The sequence below is a fragment of the Lissotriton vulgaris genome, chromosome 6 (genome assembly GCF_964263255.1).
Source record: "Lissotriton vulgaris chromosome 6, aLisVul1.2, whole genome shotgun sequence".
NCBI classification, from domain to species: Eukaryota; Metazoa; Chordata; class Amphibia; order Caudata; family Salamandridae; genus Lissotriton; species Lissotriton vulgaris.
In genome coordinates, this window is record NC_141694.1 from 1,336,634,401 (window position 1) to 1,336,657,965 (window position 23,565).

The 23,565-nt window shown below is 44.4% G+C and overlaps 1 protein-coding gene across 1 annotated transcript in view; it reads left to right on the forward strand.

Annotated features, from left to right (window-relative positions):
• SRD5A2 (steroid 5 alpha-reductase 2) overlaps positions 1-23,565 on the forward strand; it is a 412,614-nt gene that overhangs the window by 234,597 nt on the left and 154,452 nt on the right. The window contains exon 2 of the mRNA XM_086927476.1: positions 16,073-16,236. Coding sequence (XP_086783602.1) covers positions 16,073-16,236 — 164 coding nt within the window. The remainder of the gene's footprint in view (positions 1-16,072; positions 16,237-23,565) is intronic.

The window sequence follows — 23,565 nt, forward strand, 5'->3', positions numbered from 1 at the left end:
CCTGGTTTGAAGTGTTGAAAGCCAATGAGCATGCAGCTCGTGCTCGAGAAGTTTTAGAACTCAAAAAGGGGGCAGGGTAGAAGCACTCTGACTCCCTAGGCCTGCTCAGGGGTTACCACAAGGACCCCCAAAGCACCCCGCGATTTTTGGAAACAAAAATACACATTTTTTTTTGCCTTGGGGGTCCCTGTGGGACACCCTGAGCAGGCCTAGGGGGTCAGGGTGCTTCTACCCTGCACCCTTTTTGAGTTCTACACGTTTGTTTCACTGCTTTCTTGTGCCTCAGTCTACTGAGGCACAAGATGACTGCCATCAATTTCTGTTTTGGAGTGTTGACAGACAGTGGCAGCCAATCAGCATGAAGCTCGTGCACGGCAAGGTGCGCGCACGGTGTGCGCACGGTGTGCGCCTATAGATATATAATTGATTTCAACTTCAATTTTCTCAGCAACTACTGGAGGGATTTACACCATTTAAACAAAAGCGTGATCTTCGTACCAGACCCTACCATTTTCCCAAATTTGGTGTAATTCCGTTTAGCGGTTTGGGCTGTAGCCGTGTCTAATCGTCCTATGGAAATTATCATTGGGAAAACACGTTTTGGGACCCCCTTTTTTCTCGGCCCCCGCTTGACGAATCTTTCCGAGACTTTCAGGGAAGGAGTGGAGCGGAGCGGGCGATCTTCTTTGAGAAATAAGCGGAGATTCATCAACCGGCGCCAAAGTTATTCCCAATAGAATGTTGCAGATTTCCTATGGAAACTAGGTCCTAACTATAACTACCTACTGGCGACCGTAGGTTATATATATATATATATATATATATATATATATATATATATATATATATATATATATATATATATATATATATATATATATATATATATATATATATATATATATATATATATATATATATATATATTCACTGAAAAAACCATAGGTTTCACACCAGTTATAGTTAGGGATTAGCATTTAGAAAACCAATGAAATTTACTGAACAAACCATAGGTTTCACACCAGTTATAGTTAGGAATTAGCATTTAAAAAACCTATCGAATTCACTGAAAAAACCATAGGTTTCACACCAGTTATAGTTACCTGGAAATTTTACTGACATAAAACCATTGAAATTACCACGTTATAGTTAGTTGGACTCACTATAACTTGCGCGTGTAATGTACTGCTGATGACATCACATATTACATCACTCATGACATGGTCAGTGACATCACTCATGCCATCACTGATGACACCATCCAGTGAATGTTTGCCTTTCTGAAAAATAAATATGTTTTATATATGTATATGTAACGGTCGATGGAAGAATGAATGTTTAAATAAGTGTCTTAATGGATGTTTTTTTTTTTTTAAATGATTGGTTAACTGGCTTATTAAGTGTATCATAGTGAATACATATATTAGCGAGTATTGTTTCAATATTTAAATGTTTGTATCAGTGTTTCACTTTGTATATAAGTGGGTGCATGGGTTGGTGAGTAGCTACATGTGTGTTTCTATGGCTTATTAGATGTTTTTTTTAGTATCAGTATAAATGTCTGTATGATTTGGTGGGGGTGTTACTTAGCACACTGATGCATCAATGACTGACTCACTGTTTGTATGTGTTTTGAAGACAGCATATGTGCCAGACTGTATGGGTGAGTGAGTGTGTATATGTATGTGTTAGTAAGTGAATGACTGTCTCACTACTGTCTTTATCAGTAACTACATATGTTTTAATCTAGTATATGTGAGTATTGGTGTATATAAGTGAGTATATGTGAGAGTGAGAGATTGAAAGAGTTCTTGTTTTAATAAGTATGTGTTTCTATAAGTGATTGTTTAAGAGAGTAAGTATGTGTAAGTTTCTTTAGAAGTAAGGTGGTAGTGTATGTATAGCTGTATATGCAAATAAATGGATGTTCAATAGTTTATTTGCATGTGTGAGTATGTGTGTGAGCAACTTTTGGAAGACTGTCGTTGTGTTAACGGATGTATAGGTGTCTCACTACATATGATGATTGACTATATGTATGAGTGACTATATAGAAGTGTTGGTGAATGAGTGGATGTGTATATAAATGGTGGAATTACTGAATTGGTTGTTGCAACTGGTATAGGTATGTCCACTTTTTTTAAAATGTTAGTTTTTATTTTTCAATATGTGTTTCAAGGGTTACTTTACAGTCAAAAGAGGTCAGTCTCTCTGTCACAAAGATGGTGTCATCAGTGATGTCATGAGTGATGTCACTGACCATGTCATGAGTGATGTAATATGTGATGTCATCAGCAGTGCATTACACGTGCAAGTTATAGTGAGTCCAACTAACTATAACGTGGGAATTTCAATGGTTTTATGTCAGTAAAATTTCCAGGTAACTATAACTGGTGTGAAACCTATGGTTTTTTCAGTGAATTTCATAGGTTTTTTAAATGCTAATTCCTAACTATAACTGGTGTGAAACCTATGGTTTTTTCAGTGAATTTCAAAGGTTTTTTAAATGCTAATTCCTAACTATATATAGGGCCTCAAACCTATTTTTTTTCAGTGAATTTAAAATGAAATGTAATATATATATATTTTTTTTATTTGTTTGCCCCGGTGCGCTCCCGGGGCGCGTACCGATGCGCTCACCGGTAAGCGCAGTGCTTTTGCGCGCCCCGGGGTGCGTACCGGTGAGCTTCCCGTTAGCGCTATTGCCACGAACGAAAACAACATTGTGACGTATCGGGTAGCCGCGTGATGCGTCATATGAGGCACAGCGTAAGCGCACCCGGAAGCACACATGCGCATACGATCGCAAAATGTTCTGACGCGCTTACGCTACGCGACCAGGGGCGCGCCCTGCGGCGCGCCCCGGGTCGCGTAGCGTAAGCGCGTCGGGTCATGTGACCTGAAAATAACACTTTTCATTGGTTCACTACACTTTTGGTTTCAAAAAGCTGAAAGCCCTGCTCATGTGACTTGAAAATAACACTTTTCATTGGTTCACAACACTTTTGGTTTCCAAATGATGAAAGCCCTGGTCATGTGACTTGAAAATAACACTTCTCATTGGTCCAGAACAGTTTTTTTTCCAAATGATGAAAGCCCCCTCCTTTTTTCTTTATTCTGACTTTGTCCTTTGACTGAGGAAGACCTGTTTGGAGATCTGTCTCTAATATATTCTAATTAAAAATGGCTACAGTAACAGCAGCAGCTGGAGCATCTGCCCCACCACCACCGCCACCACCATCAAAAGACCACCAGAAGATCACATTGGTGGTCAAGAAGAAGAAGAGGAGGAGGAGGAGGAGGAAGAGGAGGGAAGCTCAAGGCAGTTCCTGCAAGAAGTTTATCAACCCTACAAACTAAAAGAGCACTTTGTATGGCAGTTCTACAAAATCCCAAAGGGTTTCAAAAAAGTCAACGCTGCGAAGGTGACTTGTTTGATTTGTGATGCTGAGCTGTCCAGGGGGAACCCTAACAAAAAATATTCCTTCGGGAATCATACCATGATTCGGCACATGATCCGTTGGCACCCAATCAACTATTCTGCTGCAGAGGTAAGGGACCTCTGCAGTAAGCTACCCCCATCATCATCTAGACCCTCAACATCAAAAGAACCAACTCCATTGGGTTCAGAGGCAACAGAGACAATGCCTATCATACAACCCAAATTTAACGATTTTAAAATCATGTTCAAATATTGTGGTAAGTTAATTTGCTATGGTGAGCAAAGTGTTAAACTTATCATCTGTGCTGGGGATAACGATAAGTGCCCGAAAAAACCCTAATTTTTTGCAGAATTTTTTTTGCTCCAGTTGAGCCATTTACAATTCCCTGTTTTTTGTTTCTCCCCCAAGAAAATACAAAAAAGAAATATAAAACTGTTCAGAAAAGCCATAAAAAGTAAAAAAATTCAAAAAAACGATAAAAAAATATAAAACATCAAAAAGAAAAAAAAACAGTTCTTTTCAGAACTACCTCCTATTTATATAAAATGACTTAAATTTTTAAACTCTGCCATTCTCTTTTCTCCCCGGTGCGCTCCCCGGTGCGCGTACCGGGCGCTCCCCCCACGCAAATCGAAAAAAAAAATATCTTTTTTTTGCCCCGCGGGGCCCTTTATAGCCCCCACATGAAACCTAGGGGGTCAGGGGGGCCTACTCTGCCCCCTAATGGTCTTTTCCCCCTTTGTTTTGGCCACCTCTTGTGTCTCGATCCTACCGAGACACAAGATGGCGGCCGCTCCGGACCGTTTGGAATGTTTACCGACACCCGAGAGCCAATCAGCTTTCCATGCGCAAGTCGCGTGGCCCGCCCGGAGCGCTCCCCGGTGCGCGTACCGGGGCGCTGCCATAGATATATATATTTTTTTCGAACCTAAATTACTCAAAATCCACTGGAACACATATCTTGAGACATAGCAAAGGCACATCGGGCTACCAGTCCCTACAATTTTGCCAAGTTTGGTGGAAATCCATTCAGCCGTTCGGGCTAAAAGTGAGGTCGACCGCCCTATGGAAATTAACATGGGGAAAACGTGTTTTGGGACCCCCCTTTTATCTCGGCCCCCGCTTTACGCATCCCCCCCAAACTTTCAGGAAAGGACCTGAGCTCGACGAGGCCATATTGAGGAAATTTTCAGGCAGATTCGTCAACGGGCGCCAAAGGTATTCCAAATAGAATTTTGAGATTTAACATTGAAAAAAAACCTAACTTTAACTACCTACTGGCGACCGCCAGTAGGTAATATATATATATATGTATATATATATATATATATATATATATATATATATATATATATATTGACAACACTTCGTCTCGCAATATACCACGCTCTCAGACACCAAGTAAACGCCAGAGATCAGCAAGGTCCAAGGGTGTTTATTGACACCTTACGACATGTTTCGGCTTACGAGAAGCCTTGTTCACGTAAGTTTGTGCATCGCATCTGTACAGTGTAAATACTGAACAACAACAGAGACAAAGGACTCAGGTCGCAAGTCACATGACAAAAAGTGGGTCGGCCATATTGGAACGGTCAAATTATGCTGTTAATGCGTCTTAACCAACATAACAAATGCACATATATGTGAAATCAAATCAAATCATAGAGTCATGGTCATGACACAATGTATATTTAGACAGATCAAATTAATGCATGTGGTTGATATGTGCATACAAACGAGACAAGTGCAGTCTGTGTTGGCGCTCGCGTTACATGGCCAGGCAAGATCGTGAATGATATATTGAGGTGACCAACATGCATGGCACTTAAGGTAGAAAACTGTCCAAATGGATGACAGTGTCTAAGCCAGTTACTAGGTAAAATACCTGGGTTCCTATAGTGCCTACAGTGAAATTCAGTAGGCGGCGAAGCGCCAAAGTTCTATCAGGCGGCCTGGTCAAAAGTCAATATCAGTAAAGTGAAGCCAATGAAGGCGTGCTCTTATCTTATATCAGGAACGTGCAGGGAAGATGACTGGTGCAGGTGCAGTGAAGGGTCTCAATCCCAGTGATGTTCCTGTGGATTAAAATAGCAGATGTTAAAATCTAACATGAAAAACAGCGTATGCATAACGTCAATAAACCTGATGGTAGGCGCTAGGAAGGGAAGATAAGGACATGGAGAGCAAGTGTATCACAGTAAACACAATGAGACAATAACAGGGTGATTAAACATAATCATTCTTGAGATGAATTGCTAGTTCTTCATCATGGTTGAGCCCCCCCGGGGCCTTAGTTTGGAAATTGATTATGTGTCTAGATTCCCTCTGTCTCATTTTGAGGACACGGTTCCCGCCCCTGAGATTTCTCTCTATTTGTTCCAGAATGAAAAATCTCATAAGGGTGGGGTCAGAGAAGTGGAATTCACTGAAGTGACGTGCCACAGGGTATTTCGCATCTTTGTGGATGATGGCACGATAGTGCTCTAGGATGCGTTTCTTTGCATGGGCAGTAGTACTGCCAATATACCAGAGTTCGCATGGGCAGACAATCACATATATAACAAACATGGTGTTACAAGTCAAGAATTGGGTGATCTCTTTCTTTAAGCCATTGTATTCTACTTTTTTGACCAGAGTACTACTCTTACATGCTTTGCAGTGCCCGCATGGGAAATATCCCTTGAGGCCAATGCCCTTGTTCTTGGAATAATCAGTGATGTCACTGCGGACACATATATCTCTCAAGTTTTGGCTTTTTCTGTAGGTGATGCTGGGTCTTTCGGGAATCAGATTACCGATAATGCTGTCACTTTGCAGAATGTGCCAGTTTTTGGTGATGATTTTTTGGATCTGCTTGGATTCCTTATTAAAGGTGAGGATGAGGCGTGTGACACTGTCATTGGGTGAAATGTCCTCCTTGACAATGTTGTTAAGGGTGTCACAGCGTTTGACGCTGTCAGCTTTTTGTTTGGCCTTTTTGAGCACCCAGGCAGGGTAGTCACGCTGTTTGAATCTGTCTAGCATGTCCTTGGCCACCAATTGGTAGCTGGCATCAGTGTTGCAGTTTCTCCTTGCCCTCAGCAGCTCCCCGTAGGGGATACTCCACTTCAGTGGTTCAGGGTGGCCGCTAAGGGCATGGAGAATGCTGTTGCCTGCGGTTTCTTTTCTGAAAAGAGATGTGTGAATCTGATTGCTGACAATGTCAATTCTGACATCGAGATATTCAGCCATGTCTTTGCTTATATTGCTCGTCAATCTAATGTTCTTGTTATTAAGATTAAGACGATCAATAAAGCCAGAAGCTTGTTCTTCAGTGCCCTGCCATACCAGGAAGAGATTGTCGATGTATCTCCACCAGGTGATGACATGGCTGTATAAGCAATATAAGCAAAGACATGGCTGAATATCTCGATGTCAGAGTTGACATTGTCAGCAATCAGATTCACACATCTCTTTTCAGAAAAGAAACCGCAGGCAACAGCATTCTCCATGCCCTTAGCGGCCACCCTGAACCACTGAAGTGGAGTATCCCCTACGGGGAGCTGCTGAGGGCAAGGAGAAACTGCAACACTGATGCCAGCTACCAATTGGTGGCCAAGGACATGCTAGACAGATTCAAACAGCGTGACTACCCTGCCTGGGTGCTCAAAAAGGCCAAACAAAAAGCTGACAGCGTCAAACGCTGTGACACCCTTAACAACATTGTCAAGGAGGACATTTCACCCAATGACAGTGTCACACGCCTCATCCTCACCTTTAATAAGGAATCCAAGCAGATCCAAAAAATCATCACCAAAAACTGGCACATTCTGCAAAGTGACAGCATTATCGGTAATCTGATTCCCGAAAGACCCAGCATCACCTACAGAAAAAGCCAAAACTTGAGAGATATATGTGTCCGCAGTGACATCACTGATTATTCCAAGAACAAGGGCATTGGCCTCAAGGGATATTTCCCATGCGGGCACTGCAAAGCATGTAAGAGTAGTACTCTGGTCAAAAAAGTAGAATACAATGGCTTAAAGAAAGAGATCACCCAATTCTTGACTTGTAACACCATGTTTGTTATATATGTGATTGTCTGCCCATGCGAACTCTGGTATATTGGCAGTACTACTGCCCATGCAAAGAAACGCATCCTAGAGCACTATCGTGCCATCATCCACAAAGATGCGAAATACCCTGTGGCACGCCACTTCAGTGAATTCCACTTCTCTGACCCCACCCTTATGAGATTTTTCATTCTGGAACAAATAGAGAGAAATCCCAGGGGCGGGAACCGTGTCCTCAAAATGAGACAGAGGGAATCTAGACACATAATCAATTTCCAAACTAAGGCCCCGGGGGGGCTCAACCATGATGAAGAACTAGCAATTCATCTCAAGAATGATTATGTTTAATCACCCTGTTATTGTCTCATTGTGTTTACTGTGATACACTTGCTCTCCATGTCCTTATCTTCCCTTCCTAGCGCCTACCATCAGGTTTATTGACGTTATGCATACACTGTTTTTCATGTTAGATTTTAACATCTGCTATTTTAATCCACAGGAACATCACTGGGATTGAGACCCTTCACTGCACCTGCACCAGTCATCTTCCCTGCACGTTCCTGATATAAGATAAGAGCACGCCTTCATTGGCTTCACTTTACTGATATTGACTTTTGACCAGGCCGCCTGATAGAACTTTGGCGCTTCGCCGCCTACTGAATTTCACTGTAGGCACTATAGGAACCCTGGTATTTTACCTAGTAACTGGCTTAGACACTGTCATCCATTTGGACAGTCTTCTACCTTAAGTGCCATGCATGTTGGTCACCTCAATATATCATTCACGATCTTGCCTGGCCATGTAACGCGAGCGCCAACACAGACTGCACTTGTCTCGTTTGTATGCACATATCAACCACATGCATTAATTTGATCTGTCTAAATATACATTGTGTCATGACCATGACTCTATGATTTGATTTGATTTCACATATATGTGCATTTGTTATGTTGGTTAAGACGCATTAACAGCATAATTTGACCGTTCCAATATGGCCGACCCACTTTTTGTCATGTGACTTGCGACCTGAGTCCTTTGTCTCTGTTGTTGTTCAGTATTTACACTGTACAGATGCGATGCACAAACTTACGTGAACAAGGCTTCTCGTAAGCCGAAACATGTCGTAAGGTGTCAATAAACACCCTTGGACCTTGCTGATCTCTGGCGTTTACTTGGTGTCTGAGAGCGTGGTATATTGCGAGACGAAGTGTTGTCAATTGAAGTTACCGGCGTGCTCTGCCGGCGCTCCCGCCACTTCCCACGGGGCCGACCGCAACCCTTTGGAGCAACCTAGGAACTTGGATATATATATATATATATATATATATATTCACTAAAAAAACAGGTTTCACATCAGTTATAGTTAGCTGGAAATTTTACTGACATAAAACCATTGAAATTCCACGTTATAGTTAGTTGGACTCACTATAACTTGCGCGTGTAAGGCACTGCTGATGACGTCACATATTACATCACTCATGACATGGTCAGTGACATCACTCATGACATCACTGATGACACCATCCAGTGAATGTGTGCCTTTCTGAAAAATAAATATGTTTTATATATGTATATGTAAAGGTCGATGGAAGAATAAATGTTTAAATAAGTGTGTAAATGGATGTTTTAAAAAAAAAATGATTGGTTAACTGGCTTATTAAGTGTATCTTAGTGAATACATATATTAACGAGTAATGTTTAAATATTTAAATATATGTATCAGTGTTTCACTTTGTGTATAAATGGCTGCATGGGTTGGTGAGTAGCTACATGTGTGTGTATATGGGTTATTAGATGTTTTTTTTAGTATCAGTATGAGTGTCTGTATGGTTTGGTGGGAGTGTTGCTTAGCACATAGATGCATCAATGACTGACTCACTGTTTGTATGTGTTTTGAAGACGGCATATGTGCAGGACTGTATGGGTGGATGAGTGTGTATATGCGTGTGTTAGTGAGTGAATGACTGTCTCATTAGTGTCTTTATCAGTAACTACATATGTTTTAATCTAGTATATGTGAGTATTGATGTATATGAGTGAGTATATGTGAGAGTGAGAGATTGAAAGAGTTCTTGTTTAAATAAGTATGTGTTTCTATAAGTGATTGTTTAAGAGAGTAAGTATGTGTAAGTTTCCTTAGAAGTAAAGTGGTAGTGTGTCTATAGCTGTATATGCAAATAAATGGATGTTCAATAGTTTATTTTCATATGTGAGTATGTGTGTGAGTAACTTTTGGATGACTGTCGGTGTGTAACAGTATGAATAGGTGTATCACTACATATGATGAGTGAGTATATGTATGAGTGACTATATAGAACTGTTGGTGAATGAGTGAATGTGTATATAGATGGTGGAATTATTGAATTGGTTGTTGTAACTGGTATGGGTATCTCCATTTTTTTAAATGTTTTAATTTATATTTTTCAATATGTGTTTCATGGGTTACATTACAGTGAAAGGAGGTCTGTCACTCTGTCCCAAGGATGATGTCATCACTGATGTCATGAGTGATGTCACTGGCCATGTCATGAGTGATGTAATATGTGACGTCATCAGCAGTGCATTACACGCGCAAGTTATAGTGAGTCCAACTAACTATAACGTGGAATTTCAATGGTTTTATGTCAGTAAAATTTCCAGCTAACTATAACTGATGTGAAACCTATGGTTTTTCTAGTCAATTTAATAGGTTTTTTAAATGCTAATTCCTAACTATAACTGGTGTGAAACCTATGGTTTTTTCAGTGAATTTCATAGGTTTTTTAAATGCTAATTCCTAACTATAACTGGTCTGAAACCTATGGTTTTTTCAATGAATTTCATAGGTTTTTTTTAGGTTTGAATTTTATTGAAGAAAAGGAAAGAAATGGGGAAGGGGAGGAAAAAACAGAGCAATGGATATAGCATTGAAATGCATCGTTTTTTTAATGCTAATTCCTAACTATAAGTCTCACTTTATAAGTAAGACTGTTAGTGCTCTAGTTGTTTAGATCACTCTGGTACATTCTGTCATTGGGCTACAGTTGGGCTATATTTGGGCTATATATTTTTTTTTTGTCTCTGGTGGCCATCTTTGGGCTACATTGGGCTACATTTGGGCTATATTTTGGCTCTAACATATATATAGCCCAATGTAGCACAATATATATATTTTTTCAAAGTTAATTTTCGTAAAAAACACTTAAGAATAGGGCTACCAGTCCCTACAATTTTTCCCCATTTTTTTATTTTTAATTTTTTTTATTTTTTGCTTTGGAGCGCTCCCGGTGCGCGCCCCGGGGAGCGCCCCGAAAAGCGTACTTTTATAAAGCGCCCCGGGGAGCGTCCCGTAAGCGCCAATATTCCGAACGAAAACATGATTGTGACGTATCGCGTAGCCGCGTCCGCGTGATACGCACGGCGTAAGCGCACCCGGAAGTACTCGAGCGAATACGATCACGCAACGTAAACATCCGACGCGCTTACGCGACGCGACCCGGGGTGCGCCCCGGGGCGCGTAACGTAAGCGCGTCGGGTCATGTGACCTGAAAATAACAATTTTCATTGGTTCATAACAGATTTGGTTTCATAATGATGAAGCCCCTGGTCATGTGACCTGAAAATAACACTTTTCATTGGTTCAATTCATTTTTTTTTCCAAAGGATGAAAGACCCCACCTTTTTTCCTTATTCTGACTTTGTCCTTTGACTTAGGAAGACCTGTTTGTAGCTCTCTCTACTTTTTTGCTCAAAATAATGGCTTCAGTAGTAGCAGCAGCTGGTGCATCTGCACCACCACCACCACCACAACCACCAAAAGGACCTTCTCAAAATATCATTGGTGGTCTTCAAGAAGAGGAAGAGGAGGAGGAGGAGGAGGGGACTTCAAGATGACTGGAAGAACACAATACCCCATATCAGCCAAGACCACACATTATTTGGGAGTTTTTTACTCTCCCAGAGGGGAAAAAAAAAGTAAATGCACCCAAGGTCAGTTGCAAAATTTGTGGCATGGAACTTTCCAGGGGAAACCCAAATAAAAAATATTCATTTGGGAACTACACAATGATACGCCACATGCAGCGCAAACATCCTATAAACTATTCCGCTGCAGAAATGAGGGAACTGGCCAGTAACACTCCCCGATCAACAAGAACCAGCTCAAAAAGAAAACAACCCACTGCGTCTGCACCAGAGGAAAGTGAGACAATGCTGTGCATTCAGCCCCGATTTGCAGATTTCAGAATTATCTGTAAATTTTGTGGGAAGGCCATCTCCTACGGAGAACAGAGCGTAAAGCTTATCGTCCTTGCTGGGGACAACCATAAATGCCCCAATCAACCCTAATTTTTTCTTTTCTTTTAGTTTTTTGCTCCAGTTGAGCCATTTACAATTCCCTGTTTTTTCGTTTTTACCCATTAAAAATATAAAAAAATCTAAAATTGTTCAGAAAATCCAAAAAAAGTACACAATGTTCAAAAAAACAATATAAAAAATATAAAACAACAAAAAGAAGAAAAAAAACAGTTCTTTTTAGAACTACCTCCAATTTCTAAAAAAAGGCAACATTTAAAAAAAACTCTATCATTCATTTTTCTTCATGGTACGCTCCCCAGTTCGCTCCCCGGTGCGCGTACCGGGCACGCCCCCGCGCCAAACAAAAAAATAAATGTTTTTGCCCCGCGGGGCCCTTTTTAAGCCCCCACATCAAACCTAGGGGGTCAGGGGGGATCTACCCTGCCCCCTTATGGTCATTTCCCCCTTTGTTTTGGCCACCTCTTGTGTCTCGATACTACCGAGACACAAGATGGTCGGCCGCTCCGGACTGTTTCGAATGATTACAGACACCCAAGAGCCAATCAGAATTCCGTGCGCACCTCGTGTGTCGTGCCCGGGGCGCTCCCCGGAGCGCGTACCGGGGCGCGCCTACAGATATATATATTTTTTTAAACCTAAATTACTCAAAATCTACTGGAGCAAATATCTTGAGACATAGCAAAGGCACATCGGGCTACCAGTCCCTACAATTTTGCCAAATTTGGTTGAAATCCATTCAGCCGTTCGGGCTAAAAGTGAAATCGACCGCCCTATATAAATTAACATGGGGAAAACGCGTTTTGGGACCCTCCTTTTATCTCGGCCCCCGCTTGACGAATCCCATCAAACTTTCAGGGAAGGACCGGAACGCCGCAAGGCCATTTTGAGGAAATTTTCTGTCAGATTTGTCAACCGGCGCCAAAGTTATTCCAAATAGAATTTTGGGATTTAACATTGAAAAAAATCCTAACTATAACTACCCACTGGCGACCGCCAGTAGGTAATATATATATATATATATATATATATATATATATATGTATATATTTATAAACCATCCCAAAGGATAGAATTTCCAATAAGTCCAGTCTTGATTCTTTTAAAAGATAGACCTTGGATATCTTCCTCCAGATTTAGTACCACACTCAAGAGGTCCTTTGGTGTCGACGTTTTGGCCCCCTTCTTAGAAATTCACAGACTCCTTCCTTAGGACTTGATGGTGGTCTAACCATTCAGGGGCACTACACTGAAATACAATTACATCCAGTTAATCAATACATTACATATTTGATGCTACTGAGTTTAGAACAATCATGTTATATTAATTCCAAAGCATGCACTTAGCTTATCAAAAACCAAATCAAAACACGTGTATTTAAGCAAGTCTTAACCCTCTCATCACAAATTACTACATTTTCAGTCTACATCGGATGTCCTATCTAATCTATGTGATTTCATTCACAGAAATTATGAAGAAGCAACAAATTTAATTTCATGAACCTCATTCAAATCTACAAAAACTTCCCAATACAAGAAAACATTTGCATAACAATACTTTTCATATACACCTTTGATATAACACATCATTTGACAGAATGTGTGAACAAAATCTCTCCAAAAAAGGAAACAAGACCAAAAGGTTTTTCTTAATTCATATTGCATGAATTATAATTACATTTTCAAATATTTACATCGTTTTAATGTATTCATAATGCCCCAATGTTGGCAACCAGTAATGAAAAGACATGCAAATAAATTCTTGCAATAAAAAGGAAAGGAAGAAATAGAAGTGGAAAATAGCGGGGATAGAAGGATAGGACATATTTGCTAAGGCGATGAAAAACAGCAGCCTGTAATAACCTCAAGTCACATGCTCTCTAAGATCCTGATAGTCACGAATTATGCATTCAAATTGAGTGTGATACATAGCCAGGAGCCATTGCTCTCATGAATCACCAGACAAGATATTTATTTATTTATTTATTTACGGGTTTATACCGCGCTAGGATCACCTCCCGAAGGAGTATCTCCGCGCCTTGAACACCTTTACAGCTTGTGGCAGTAAGTACACAGATATCACTAGTTGGAAAATAGGAAGGTTTTTAACAGTTTTCTGAACGGGAGATAGTCCTGGCATAGTCTCAAAGAGAGAGGGAGGCTGTTCCACAACCTTGGTCCGGCTATGGATAGCGCCCTTCCACCTTGCCTGGTCTTTCTAGCTCTTGGGACCTGTAGTAAGGCTTGGCCACTAGATCTCAGGGACCGTACAGGTTTATAGTTTATATAAAAGAGAGGCAAGCATACACCTCCAAGCGTTATACCATACCCCTGTGTTATTCCATGCCCCTGTATCTAAAAACAGCAATAAATGAATTATAAATGAATACGAAAACGTCACCCACAACAAGAGTGGAACAGAGCTTAAATTACTCAGGGCAATGGTGCCATCTGCTGTTAACGGAAGTTTAGGGGGGGCGCTCCGGATTTAACCCGGAACTCTCAGGCAAAAGAACCATTGCCTGGACATGTCGCTAAAAGCTTCCTCATGGACACTTATGAGACCCTAAGAAAGTTCGTTGGAAAGTCATTCGTACTCTTACCTTGTTAAATGATGTCAGCCACAGCATGTTCACTCTCCACCCCACATCAGAAGGTATGTCGGAACAAAACTGCCAGTACAAAAATCAGGGAACCGCATTGCTAATTCACAGCACCTGGTTACCAAAACTCAGAAAAAAGAAAGACTTCACCAAGACATACTTGCCGTACTAAAGGGAATTATTAACATAAGTGCATCCTTGTTTACTGCTACAACCACGCAAGCCAAGGCATTTTAAGTAATTCAAATGTCTCAAAATGGGCACCCAGATCATTTCAAACTATTACAAAACAACATTAGTTAGTCATAAAGGAGGAGAGCTTAAAGGTGTACTGGTAAACCAGCCCCTTAGTTACCATCAAACAAAACGAAGTAAAATAATGGGGAAAAACAGCTTAACCTAAAAACATTATTAATGTGCTAGGGGGCATGCTCTTTTCCTGTCGTCAAACTAGCATTTATTTATTTTTGAAGATTTATATAGGGCGAACTCGGCCCGAAGGTATTGATTGTAGCGCTTTACACAAGCACCAATTACGTGACACAAGGACACATTTGGTAGGCACGGGGAGAGTAAGGGGGAGATTTAACAAGACTGTTGCGCCACCGGTGCGTCACTTTTTGTGGCATACCGGTGGCGCATTGAACTGCTCCATATTTACAAGGACAGGAAAAGCCACCCTGCGTGACTTTTCCTGTCCTTGTAAATATGGCCTCTTTGCACGCAGGACTTTACGTCAAAGGGGTGTTCCATGGAGGTTGCTGTGGGTGTTCCCACACAACATCCATGGAACCAGACACATTTCCAGATTTACGAGGAATCGTAAATCTGGAAATGCGTGTGAATACTCTGCCTCCCCAGGGGAGGCACAGGGGAGGCACAAAGAGGAGAAATGTATTAATTTCTCCTCGTTTTCTTTTCCTGTTTCTATGCGTGTTGCATTCTGCAGCCCACATAGAAAGAGGAAAGATTCCTCTAATCATTGTTTTTGTTCAGGAAGGGTTCTGTTCCTGCACATCTACAATCATTGAAACAATTATGTTTTTTAACTTCTATGTGTGCTAATGCAGAACAAATAGAAGTTGAAAAACTGCATTTTCCAGATTGTTTTTGCCTTCCTGAACAAAAACAATCTCCCCACGACGAAGGAATCCTTGCACCATGGTGCAAGGGTGCCTGAGCTGGTGCCTGGCAGCGGTTTGTGCACCAGCGCAGGGGGAAACACAGAGATGCAACATATATATTGTTGTAAATATGTCGCATCTCTGTGCGTTGAAAGTGACTCAGTAAGGCGCAGCCAAATGGCTTGCAGAACGCACTGTCACTTTCTTGTAAATCTGGCTCTAACGGTCTGTCCAGAATCACAGGATGCTGAGCCGACGCCAGGCTCGACCGTGGTTCCCCAGCTCCAAGGTCGGCAGATGGTTAGTGAAGCAGAACAAAACAAAAAAAAACCTCATGGTTGAGCTAGTCACCTCTGGCAGGCACACCTGGAGATCCCCTAAACATCCTACTTATCATACACCTAGAGATAATTCTGGTGGTTATGCAGTGCACTGTGCAGCCTTCCTTGCGAATTTAATTTCAAACAGTCTATATCAAGAGCTGCCAGAGGATTGACCAAAATGATGTGGCTTCAAAGATGTTCTACAAAACCTTTTTTTGTTTCTTCTTTTGTAGGACATTTATATATTCAGTGATCACAAGAGGACGACCTGCACCCCTCCACATAGTGATCTCAGCTGTGATATTCTGTTCCTACAATGGATTTCTTCAAGGTCACTGCATGGTTTATAAAGCTAAATATTCCGATGGCTGGGTCATGGACATCAGATTTCTGTCAGGTAATATCTCTTTGATTTCTTGACTTTCGGTATCTTGATGGTAGTGTCATATCTCCTGATTGCTTGATTGATAAAAGTGCTTGAGTCAAAGCGAACATCACTGTTTGTTGACAGAAAATATGTGTGATCTCTCAAATATAAATGTTTTAAAGATTGTTAATGTGCAACGAGATTCATAGGCAATGAAAATGATTGTTTACCTTGAATCTGTTTGAATTTACACTGCTAAGACGGGCTCCTCATGTAGTGGACGCTCTCTTTGTGCTTTTCCCTTGTGACTTCTTGGCACTCTGCACAGCACTTTCCTTCCCCTTCCGGGAAGGAGAAAGGCCCCTTTACTAGCCACCATCTTTGGGCTCGAGCGTTCTAGTGGTTGGCAGGTTCCTGTACTCAATGAGCCTGCCAGCGCGCATGCGCTGCTGACTCGCCAAAGGCGGGCCTAATGCAAGCCTATCTACGCCCGCCCATGTCCGGAACACTGCCAGTGCCAGCCACGCTGCTCGATCTCTCCCAGAGCCGGGATTGACAGTTGAATTTTTAAACAAATTCAACACAGGAGTGGAATGTGAATGCAGTTTGGCACCTTGCATAATTAGAGGTCCACAAACATGTCACAAATGTAACAAGCATTTACAATGCAATGGTCTCGGCATTATTAAAGGTAGAGCTTTTGGCATTGCTCATGACTTTTTTTTTTAAAATCATAAATAAATGGCATTGTCATTTACATTGCCAATAGCTTAATCGTTAAATAAATGGCATTGTCATTTACAATGCCAATAGCTTAATCACTCGCAAATGCATGACCGATTGCATTTACATATTTATATAACCATACGAAGGAGTACCACCAAAGATAAGGCTCGACAGCCAGTATTGGTGGGATGAGTCACTAATGTGGAAGAAGAAGTCCTCCTTTGTTTTTAAGGAACCCCTCACTCACCGACCTGGTCGGTGACATGCTTCATCATCGGGGCCACCTTGGCAGCCGAGTGCCGCCAAGGTGTGCTACAACACCTGAATGCAGTGGAGCAGGTATGTGAGTGATGAATGTGCAAAATGAAAAAAATAAGTCAGTGGGTTAAAAATCGTCCTGGTATAACTTGTCAAATAATTTTATTTAAAAGCTACGGGACAATATTAAAAACAGTGGTGATACAATGAAGGTTTTAATAGGACCTAATGTATCTGTGCTATGTGTCGGGTCTACATGTTTCAAACCATTTGAGAGTTATCGGTTTTTCATCAGGACCAAAAACGTTGTAAAAGGAGTTGGGTGGTCAGGGTACACTAACACCCTGCCATACCTGCAACCCTTTCAGACCCCGAAAAATAGCAATTAGCTAAATGGGTAAAAAATGTGTGTGTCGTAACCCGGAAGTGGTTACGCACAAAAAAGCAAACAAAACCTGAAAAAAGAGAGAAAATTATCACTCATAAAGGTTTATTTTACGTGCCTGTTACGTAGTGAAGTGACGTAGTCCGTTTTCTCTGTGACTCATTCCACATTCAATAATGCGCGTAAACCATGGTGCGGTGTATCGGCATAGTACTCTAAATTACAAGTATCTGAAACTAATTGTTCCACTTTAAACATACCTATCAATATAGGGGGTGAAAGTGCACGTGAAATGCATTACATTTATTTCCATTCTTCTTTTCTCACAGCCTCAGTTGTGTGTGCCTAAATCAAAAATTCTCGATTATTAGTGTCAGGTATTACCGACGTGGAAAAAATGTCATCTTGATCCAAAACCACATATAACATAAAACAAAACACCACAATACAAACACTATGTCGGAAAAACAAACAGCACTTACATCTCAATGGAGAAATGTTTGGTGCACGGGGATTTTGAGGGGAAGTTTACAGAGTTTGAAACATATTCTGTTGGAGAGAGGATAAAAGGTACATAAGAAGTATTCTCTATTTGGTGGAGAGGCCTGACCTGGGCCTAAGGTATTGTCTTCAGGGCAGATTCTACTTACAGTTCCTCTGGTCGGTAATCAGCTGAAAACCTACTTCTTCCCTCCGTGCACCCGTAATGGAAGTGAGACTGGCGCCGCTATTTAAGGCAGCCGCCATTTTTGGGCGTGGAGGGCGTTGACAACCTAGTATCGCGTGATGATGTCACGTGTATACATGAACGTCATTAGCGCGCCCGGTAGTCAAGGGAGCTAGGGTAAACAATGGATTACTCCAACAACAACTGGAGGGAGGGAGGCGGTATTGGGTTTCTTGTAAGAACTGACAGAGTACCTACGAAAGGATGGAGGCCCAGGGGATATTGTCATTCAGACCAATCTTGTTTGTAGATAGCCTGTATACCCATCTTTGTTCTTTTTCATATAGCCGTTTTTGAATGTTCGGACCCTGAGATATTTGTTCGATGACGGTCCAGTACATATCATTTGGAGTGTGGCCTACTTCCAAAAAATGGTCCGTCAGGCGGGTTGCATTTTTCTTGCAGCGTATTGTACTGCGATGTTCAGAGATTCTTTGTTTCACCTTTCGGGTTGTCATTCCGATATATCTTTTTTTGCAAGTGCACTCAATGAGGTTTGAAACATGTAGACCCGACACATAGCACAGATACATTAGGTCCTATTAAAACCTTCATTGTATCACCACTGTTTTTAATATTGTCCAGTAGCTTTTAAATAAAATTATTTGACAAGTTATACCAGGACGATTTTTAACCCACTGACTTATTTTTTTCATTTTGCACATTCATCACTCACATACCTGCTCCACTGCATTCAGGTGTTGTAGCACACCTTGGCGGCACTCGGCTGCCAAGGTGGCCCCGATGATGAAGCATGTCACCGACCAGGTCGGTGAGTGAGGGGTTCCTTAAAAACAAAGGAGGACTTCTTCTTCCACATTAGTGACTCATCCCACCAATACTGGCTGTCGAGCCTTATCTTTGGTGGTACTCCTTCGTATGGTTATATAACTAGTTATCTAGGGGATCGGGAGTACCCTTCCATCCACGGCAGTGGATAAAATCCCTTAACTCTCCTACCCTGTTAAATATATACGATTGCATTTACACCCACACAAAGCCACCCACACACACATACAGAGCCACACACACAGAGCCACACACACACACACACAGAGCCACACACACAGAGCCCCCCCGCACACACAGAGCCACACACACACCCAGAGCCACACACACACACCCAGAGCCACACACACACACACAGAGCCACACACACACACCCAGAGCCACACACACACACAGAGCCACACACACAGAGCCACACACACACCCAGAGCCACACACACACACACAGAGCCACACACACACCCAGAGCCACGCACACTCACCCAGAGCCACACACACACACCCAGAGCCACACACACACACCCAGAGCCACACACACACCCAGAGCCACACACACACCCAGAGCCACACACACACACCCAGAGCCACACACACACATCCAGAGCCATACACACACACCCAGAGCCACACACACACCCAGAGCCACACACACACAGAGCCACACACAGAGCCAGATACACACACAGAGCCACATTCACACACAGGAGAGCAAGCACAGCGAGGGGGCAGGGAAACAACTCCACTTCTTTGATCCATTTGTGACTCACCACCTTCACTTCTCCTACCACACAGCGCCTTGAGGCAGCACAGCATTGTGCAATTGCATTCATGAATTCATGTCTCTCACAGCTCGGAAGCAAGGCTCGGAAGCGGTTTGTGGTCCTATGTTTTTCATAGCTCTCTCTCCCAAGTAGCAGACCGACCTGGGGGATGGGTGTCTCTGTGTAAAGATGCAGGGTCTCTTAGCCTCTGAGATTCGGTGTCCCTGGCCGTCATGTGGCGACGACGCCTCGTTTCCCTCACTCGCCTGCCAATGTTCCCGTCTGTCAGTCGTCCTTCTGGCAGAGCGGGCAAGGTTTGCGGGGAGGGGGTGAAATCCCGGGAAGGGGTAGGCTAGGGCAAGAGCAGGGAGTAGAGGGGCGCCCGGCTAAATTGGTACGGGGTACGAGAGTAGAGTTAGAGTGAAGGGGAGAGGTAATACCAGGGAGTGACAAGAGTGTCGCGGATGGGAGGTCGGGAGATAGCAGGAAAGGAATGAGTACAGTCGCACTCTGATGGGGGTTTGTTGACAACAGTGTGACGAGAGTGCAGGAGACCAGCAATGGAAAATGCAAGAAAGGGGGTTGGGAGGAAGCCCGGGCCCCACAGTGAACTTGGGGTGAAAAGAGAGAGGAGAGATAAAAGATTAGGATGAGATAGCGCACTCTCAGATTGTGAGAGGGCGAGGAGAGACAAACAGAGAGAAACAGGAAGGACAGGGGACGAGCAGAAAGTGACGGTGTGCTGTCAAAGTGTGGTGGAAGTAAAGAGAGGGAGAGAGAAAGAAGAGGGGAAGAGCAGAGAGTGCGCATGGTGTCAAAGTGTGTGGGGAGTTGAAAGAAGTGAGGAAGAGGAGATGGAAGGAGGGAGAACCGTCACAGAGGGTGAGGGGAAGTCAATGCAGAGGATAGAGAGGCTGCGCTCACAACGTGTTACAAGAGATTAGGAGAGGGGAGCGGGAGCTACATTAAAAGCACGAGACGGGCGAAGGGTGCCAGTTAGTCCGTGACGGGTTCGGTATCGGGGCTCACATGGGGGATGGTGGGAGGCACAGGGCGCAATATAGCACACATAGAGATGGCAGGACACATGGCGCACACGGGGATGGCAGGACACACTGCGCACACGGGGATGGCGGGATACACGTCGCACACGGGGATGGCAATGGCCTGGTGCTTCACCTTTGCTGTCTCCATCAAATGTTAAAGCCTCGTCACCACAAGGCCAGCTGCGCCGCACGCCTCCGGCCTTTAAATTTACCACGCCACCCTCCGCCACCTAGCCTCTGGCCGCATTTCAGTCGCCTCACCTCTTCATGCCATCCTTGGCCCCTTTGCACGGCGCACATGGTGGACGGCAGGCAGGGGCGCACACGGGGGACGGCAGGCTACATGGTGCACACAGGGGTTGGCGGGAGGCACTGGGCGCACACGGGTTAGGTAGGGTTGCGGGAGGCACTGGGTGCACACGGTATCGGGGCGCACATGGGGGATGGTGGGAGGCACAGGGTGCAACATAGCACCCATTCAGATGGCAGGACACATGGCGCACACGGGGAATGCGGGACACACTGCACACACGGGGATGGCTGGATACACGGCGCACACGGGGATGGCAATGGCCTGATGCTTCACCTTTGCTGTCTTCATCAAATGTTAAAGCCTCGTCACCACAAGGCCAGCTGCGCCACACACCTACGGCCTTTAAATGTCCCCTGCTACCCTCCGCCACCTAGCCTCTGGCCGCATTTCAGTCGCCTCACCTCTTCATGCCATCCTTGGCCCCTTTGCACGGCGCACATGGTGGACGGCAGGCAGGGCTGCACACAGGGGACGGCAGGCTACATGGCGCACACAGGGGTTGGCGGGAGGCACTGGGCGCACACAGGTTGGAAAGGGTTGCGGGAGGCACTGGGTGCACACGGTATCGGGGCGCACATGGGGGATGGTGGGAGGCACAGGGCGCAACATAGCACACATGGAGATGGCAGGACACATGGCGCACACAGGGATGGCGGGACACACTGCGCACACGGGGATGGCGGGATACACGGCGCACACGGGGATGGCAACGGCCTGGTGCTTCACCTTTGCTGTCTCCATTAAATGTTAAAGCCTCGTCACCACAAGGCCAGCTGCGCCGCACGCCTCCGGCCTTTAAATATAACCCGCTACCCTCCGCCACCAAGCCTCAGGCCGCATTTCAGTCGCCTCACCTCTTCATGCCATCCTTGGCGAGCACAGGGTGGACGGCAGGCCGGGGCGCACACGGGGGATGGCAGGCTACATGGCGCACACAAGGGTTGGCGGGAGGCACTGGGCGCACACGGGTTGGATAGGGTTGCGGGAGGCACTGGGTGCACACGGTATCGGGCGCACAGGGGGAATGGTGGGAGGCACAGGGCGCAACATAGCACACATGGAGATGGCAGGACACATGGCGCACACGGGGATGGCGGGACACACTGCGCACACGGGGATGGCGGGATACACGGCGCACACGGGGATGGCAATGGCCTGGTGCTTCACCTTTGCTGTCTCCATCAAATGTTAAAGCCTTGTCACCACAAGGCCAGCTGCGCTGCACGCCTCCGGCCTTTAAATTTACCCCACTACCCTCCGCCACCTTGTCTCTGGCCGCATTTCAGTCGCCACACCTCTTCATGCCATCCTTGGCCCCTTTGCATGGCGCACATGGTGGACGGCAGGCCGGGGCGCACACGGGGGACAGCAGGCTACATGGCGCACACAGGGGTTGGCGGGAGGCACTCGGTGCACATGGGTTGGATAAGGTGGCGGGAGGCACTGGGTGCACACGGGCGCACATGGGGGATGGTGGGAGGCACAGGGCGCAACATAGCACACATGGAGATGGCAGGACACATGGCGCACACGGGGATGGCGGAACACACTGCGCAAACGGGGATGGCGGGATACACGGCGCACACGGGGATGGAAATGGCCTGGTGCTTCACCTTTGCTGTCTCCATCAAATGTTAAAGCCTTGTCACCACAAGGCCAGCTGCGCCGCGCGCCTCCGTCCTTTAAATTTACCCCGCTACCCTCCGCCACCTAACCTCTGGCCGCATTTCAGTCACCTCACCTCTTCATGCCATCCTTGGCCCCTTTGCTCTCGCCTTTGCCGTCGGACGCCATTTCCTGCCTGCTCTGATTAGAGATTAGAAAGTAAAATGGAGGAATAAATGCGCGAGGCACAGAGAAGAAGCCGCTGCAAAATCTCTGGGATGGCGAGTGTTACGTCACAGAGAAAGGGGAGTGGAAAAACAGCAAAGAGAGACAAAAGACGATCACCTGCACTAAAAACAAGGGCTCAGCGTAGCGGCAAGGAGGAGCAGATTTCCGGCTGGATATTAGTCAGGGCCAGTGCAGCTGTTCCTACCAACAACCCCCAAATAAAAAATGGCGGACGCAAGCTTCCAAAATTTTCGGATTCGGGGGCGTGTTCTTGGGTTCTGAGTGACGGGTGACGTCACAGGGCTAAAGAACGAAAAAAACACACCCCCGAATCCGAAAGAGACGGGGCTTTATTGGAGTGACTCCATTCTCCTCCAATGGCTGGCCTCCGTTTAGGAAGCCAGCCAATGGAGGAGAATGGAGGATAGAGGCGGGTTCAAAGCCCGTAACTCCAAAACATTAATTCTTCGGGACTTCGCCCCTCACTGCTTCGCAGTGAGAAGCGACAGGTCCCTCGACCT